A 6,000-nucleotide genomic window follows, 5' to 3' on the forward strand; every position below is an offset into this window, starting at 1 on the left:
TGAGCATCAGACTGGGTGCAGCTGATGATTTGGTCAAATCTCTTGATCCAGAGTCGGTCTCTCTGTGCTCGGAGCCTCTCTGACCTGAGGCAGCAGCATGGTGTGTTCAGCTGTGAACTCCTGAGCAGTAGTAAGCATTTGTCCAGCCTGCGCTCCGGCTGTCGTCCAGCTCTCTTGATACTGTTGTTCGGCCTGTTGCCTCATCGCCGCCTCTACGGCCTCCGCTTCCTCTTCAGCTCGACCGCCCTCCACATGCACGGGCTGACGGACGCGAGCCAGGTCTACGGCGGCCACCACCTTGGCCACCGCCCCGGCTCTTTTCCCTCCCTCAGCCTGGAGACACAATCAGCAGCACATAGATCTCAGACATCCATGGCAAGGTGACAGAGGCGGGCGGGTGCACGGGGGAAAGGCTCGGATCAATCATGATTACATTCATCCTGTTTGGCCCCATTAAAGACTTTTAAAGGGAATAGTTAATGTGCTTGGTCAACTGTTGATGCTTTTCCTTTTACTAAGGTTGTGTTATTTCTGTTACTGATTTAACTAAAACCTTCAAACCTTGTCAAGAAAGATGCTCTACATATTATGATCATCATTAGTTTCCCTTTCATCGGCACTGAGAAGATTTATCTGCTGGTTTTATGGTTTCTCCCTCTAGATATAAAGACTCATTCTAAGTTAAGAAGAAAACAACTCTTCTTATTTAAATGTGATTAAACACTAATTAAAAACAGACTTACTAATATTTATTAGTCTGTTCCAATAAACTCTGCCGACTGAACCTTTGATGAAGTATTATTTTAATGATCTGACTGAGAGCTTACTGGATTCATTTAAAGTCATCTAACGAAACAAACTAGTAAAATAGGGGGAAAGAATAAATGTAAATTAATTTTTAATAAAGATGAATCAGCCCGACAGCCGCCCGCCTTTGTAAAACAACCAAACTGAGTGAGTATGTGTCCACGTGCTCCGAGTCGCTGTTACTGGCAGCTTTGTTCCTGATTACTGAAACATGAAATAGTCTCATCCTGTTCTTTAGAGACAGAAAATCTTAAAACCTGGACAGGATAAAGTTCTCAACAGGAAACTGGAGTGCGTGTAAACATACTCAAACTGAACAGGAATAAAAACATGCTCGACTCTTCTGACATGCTCCACATAAAACAGCTCAAAGTGAAGAAAGAGCCCTGACCCATGAAGAAGGAAACGTGCTGCAGTGAAGAAACAACTAAACTGAGAGAGAGCGGATGTCTCCAGTCAGCTGGGAGGACACGTTGGTTAAAACCACAGAAACACTCAGTCTGACTAACATCCGTAGAAACGTCTTCATCACAGAGAAGCGACGCTGTGATGTCTGAAGGTTTCAGTCTGATCGAGACTCTCGTGGACTCGTCTTCTTCTTCATCTGATAAAGTCATCGAGTGTTTCAGAGAGCGCGGCTGTTTGAGTCCAGCTGACGTGGAAGTTTTGGTCACATGATATTTCAGTCCGACGTGTTCGGGGTCAAACTCTCGTCTGCTGTTCCAGATGATTCGGACGTTTGGGCGACCAAATGAAAAGATGAACTGATGCTGATGAAGAGACTCGATGCTGAACACGAAGCTGAGAGTCTGTAAACCTCAGTATGAAACACAGCATTTCTATTTATGCCAGAATGACTTTAACTTTATATCTTTACTCGTTGAAGAAAATGTGTTAAAAAATAAAACCTTTATATTCTTGTGTTGGTTCTCTGGTGAGATGACATCACTAGTAAACTTTATGTTTAAGTGTTATTGAAAAGAAGACGCGGATCCACGGTAGTTAAATATGATCTGTACGATCAAAGAACCTAAAATGAAGAGAAAGTTAAAGTTAAAGAAGATGCTGATTGAAGGACTGCAGTCGCCATGGCAACACTTCCATCATCTTCATTGTCGGTAAATCACATTCAAACAGAGAAGTCTCAAATTATCATCAAGAACAGACTCAACATAACTTAAATGTTGGAAGTTCATGAGACTCATCAGGAAGCAGTTTGTGTTTCCTGACCAGCTCTGAGAGGAGCACCTGGTGGACATCAGAGGAACTGCAGCTTACCAAGCCGCCCAGGATATATATTATTACTTTACATATATTCTCATTATATTATTATATATTATTACTTTACATATATTCTTATTATATTATTATATATTATTACTTTACATATATTCTTATTATATTACATTTTCAGAATCAGTCAGAAATATTCTCCATCTGAGCGGTTTGGTGTTTTATAGAGAGATATAACGTCTCCTCATGCTGTGTGAGGAGCTGCAGCTGGACTCACTGCTGATACTAACCCTAACCCTCCACCAGAGGGCAGTATAGTCCCCCATGAAGCCCCCTCCTCACCTGTTTGACTGTGGTGAGATACTAACCCTAACCCTCCACCAGAGGGCAGTACAGTCCCCCATGAAGCCCCCTCCTCACCTGTTTGACTGTGGTGAGATACTAACCCTAACCCTCCACCAGAGGGCAGTATAGTCCCCCATGAAGCCCCCTCCTCACCTGTTTCACTGTGGTGACATGCTGCTCCTCGGCCATCTGGGTGACGGAGCTGCTGCTCATGCCTGTCATACTGGTCGTACTGGTCATACTGGTCATACTGGCCATGCCGGCCATGCTGGCCATGCCGGCCATGCTGGTGTAACTGCCCTCGGCCAGGTAGCCCCCCTGCTTCCAGGGCGGCGGGACGTCAGCAGAAGTGACCATCGTCTTGTGTGCGGTGATTGGGGACTTCACTGGTCTGATGGGGGAGACTGAGAGTCTTGAAGGAGAGACGGGCCTGGAGAGAGAGGGGGGGCAGTTATTGGCCAGCCTCTGATAGCATCATCACAGTGTGTGTGTGTGTGTGTGTGTGTGTGTGTGTGTGTGTGTGTGTGTGTGTGTGTGTGTGTGTGTGTGTGTAATGATTCCTCCTGTTCATACTGAGCATTAGATCCTTCCTCATGTTAACAGGAAGTGATGGAGGACTAAACCCACAGTCCCCCTTCTGTGGAAACATGGATTATAAAGTAGATGTGAAGCTAATATGAAGCTTCAGAGTCTGAATGAGTCAAATCTTCATCTTCTATGTTTCAGCGTTACAGTGTTTTTAGTACCAAAGTGTTTTTGTTACTATACTTCCACCACAGAGAAACAGGAAACACTAAGAGGAGATATGATGCTAAACAGACTGTAAATGTGTCAGATATCACTGATATGACTAACTCACACTGATGAAGCTCAATAGAAGCTGATCAGAGACTTTAATGAGTGAAACACTGTGAGACAGTCCTCCATCACTGAGCATTGGAAGCACATCTGAAGCAGATCTGTTAATATTCAGTATGAACTGGAGGAATGATTACAGACACCTGACGGCTGGTTTACAGACAGATTTGAAGAATTGTGAACTTTTCCTTTAAGTGAACGTTTCACTAACATGAAGTTGAACAGCTGCAGGATTCAGGTGTATTAAAGATGAAAACCTCTTTATATGGACAACTGGGAAACTTTAATCATGAACTAATGAAAGTTGTCCTTAAAGTAAGAGTTGTGTGGACGTACCTGCCAGGCGTCGGCGTTGGCGCCTTCACGTGTCTGACAGGTGACGGCGACTGCTGCCGTCCTCCAGCCACCCGGGCCACCAGCGAGGACTGAGTCGGGGACTTGGATGCTGGTTTGGGAGGAACTCTGGGTGGAGTTTTGTGAGCCAGCTGGTGCATCAGCTCGGCGCCCTCCACATGCATCTCCATCATGGAGGAGGCCTGGAAACTGGCCTCCATCCTCTGAGGACCAACCACAATGATGTCACCATAGATTACAGACGAGGGTTCATTCAAATCAATGAGAAAAAATAATTAGATTAAACTGATTAATACAATCAGATGAAATGTTTTTAATGAAATTATAATAAATTATATGAGATTAAAACTAAATGAGATCATATTAAATTTGTTAGATGATAAACAAGAAGAGAAGAGATTAAATAAATGTAGTTTAACATGTGACAGCTGAGTGTTTGTACCTTTTCTACTCTGGTCTGACGGCTCTGAGAAATCTGAGAGCTTGAAATCACGGTCTTGGTTTTCTTTGCTGGAACGGCTTCTTCACCTGAAACACACACTTTCATTCAGCGGCTGATACGAAACAAATGAATCATTCAGCTTGTAGTCTTTGTGCTAAGCTAGTTTTAGGGTTTATCTTCTCGTCTCAGCGCTGTTAAACAAACCCGGATCCTCACCCTGAACCAGCAGCTCGGCGGTGGACGTGGCCCGTCCGCTGCTGTTGGTCGCGGTCACAGAATATGTCCCAGAATCCTCGGGGAAGGCCTCGGCGATCAGCAGACTGTGCAGGTCTCCTTCCTGGACGATCCTGAAGTCGGCCGAGCTTTGGATCTCGGCTCCCTCTCTGAAGAACTTGATCACAGGTGTGGGGATTCCTGCGACTCTGACGTCCAGCCTCAGCTGGCTGCCCTGCCTCACTGTGGAGCTCTGTAGTCTCTGCAGGAAGCTGGGTGGCGCCGTCTCCGCTGCAGAGAAACGTCACCACAGGGTTAAACTGTTAGCACTGCAGCTGCTTCAGTCTTTATGCTAAGCTAAGTAGCTTCATGTTTAACGTTCAGACACGAGAGACGAATCTGAACGTCTGTCAGAACGAAACCAAGTTCATGTTCACAATGAATTATAAGAACTTTTGATTTAGCGCCATCTTCAGGAAAACTGATTCCCAACAGCCGTACCTCTACTTTGTGTTGGGGGCTAATTAGCGGATGCTAGCATGTGAACCTGTCTCACCTGTAACGAGGAGCTCGGCGGTGCTCGTCGCCTGTCCGGCGCCGTTGGTCGCTCTGACTGAAAAGCGCCCGCTGTGTGCGGCGGTCACAGCGGGGATCGTCAGAACAGCGCGGCCATCGCTGAACGAGATCTGAGCGCCGGGCAGAGCGGCGGCTGAAAGAACCTGGCCATCACGGAACCAGCTCACCTCAGGAACTGGAGAACCTGCAGAGACCAGAACCAGAACCCGATTAACCCACCTGTGTTCAAACTGTGCTGAACGTACAGAAAATAATCAGAAATAAATGAAGTGATTCTCGGACTGCAGAAACTAATATTCATCTTTTATTGATGACATCGTGCTTCTTACCACTAACTTGAGCCTCGAACGTCGCAGCACTACCCTCTAGTGCTACGACGCTCTGCAGCGGCTGTGTGAATGTTGGCGCCTGTGTTGACATGTTGGTCGGCACCCTGCAGAGAAACACAGGAAGTCACATTTGTTTAACGAGTAATGCAGAGAGCCACATGTGCACCAATCAGCTGTCTGAAGACTGAGATCAGCTGATTAAAGGAGCGGAGCCTGGTGTAGTCCTGACTGATAACCGGCAGCCACAGGAACCTTTGTGGAAAAGGTTCAACAAGTGTTTCTATAGTGTGTAAATGAAATGCTGGAGGAGGCATTGTGTGTGTCTCTGTGTGAGCTGCTCTCTCCTGAGACAGAAAGGAAACAGCTGCATCTTAAATAAGCAAAGAAATAAAAACAAACCTGTTTTAATAGTAAACAGGAAATGAACAGTGGGAATGAGATTAAATGTTATTAATGTTAATGTTATTGATCACTGAGGAAGGAAACCTCTGTTTGTAACATCAGTTCTTATTGCAGCGCCTCATACGGTCGTATGAACACTGAATCAAACTTTTATCTTTTATAACAGATTTATTTTCCTGAAACTCAACGACGAAGAGCAAGACCATACCATATAAACCATATACACCATATAAACCATATACACCATATACACCATATAAACCATATACACCATATACACCATATAAACCATATACACCATATAAACCATATAAACCATATACACCATATAAACCATATACACCATATAAACCATATACACCATATACCCCATATACACCATATAAACCATATAAACCATATACACCATATATACCATATAAACCATATACACCATATAAA

At 44.7% G+C, this 6,000-nt stretch overlaps 1 protein-coding gene across 1 annotated transcript in view; it reads right to left on the minus strand.

Annotated features, from left to right (window-relative positions):
- LOC128368282 (titin-like) overlaps window positions 1-5,248 on the minus strand; it is a 170,523-nt gene extending 165,275 nt beyond the window's left edge. The window contains exons 1-8 of the mRNA XM_053329071.1: window positions 5,158-5,248; window positions 4,809-5,012; window positions 4,244-4,543; window positions 4,040-4,116; window positions 3,580-3,800; window positions 2,539-2,815; window positions 1,317-1,616; window positions 141-333 (exon numbers count right to left, since the gene is read on the minus strand). Of these exons, the coding sequence (XP_053185046.1) occupies window positions 141-333; window positions 1,317-1,616; window positions 2,539-2,815; window positions 3,580-3,800; window positions 4,040-4,116; window positions 4,244-4,543; window positions 4,809-5,012; window positions 5,158-5,248 (1,663 nt within the window). The remainder of the gene's footprint in view (window positions 1-140; window positions 334-1,316; window positions 1,617-2,538; window positions 2,816-3,579; window positions 3,801-4,039; window positions 4,117-4,243; window positions 4,544-4,808; window positions 5,013-5,157) is intronic.
- Window positions 5,249-6,000: the final 752 nt, after the last annotated feature.

The sequence above is a fragment of the Scomber japonicus genome, chromosome 11, assembly GCF_027409825.1.
Source record: "Scomber japonicus isolate fScoJap1 chromosome 11, fScoJap1.pri, whole genome shotgun sequence".
Classification (NCBI taxonomy): Eukaryota; Metazoa; Chordata; class Actinopteri; order Scombriformes; family Scombridae; genus Scomber; species Scomber japonicus.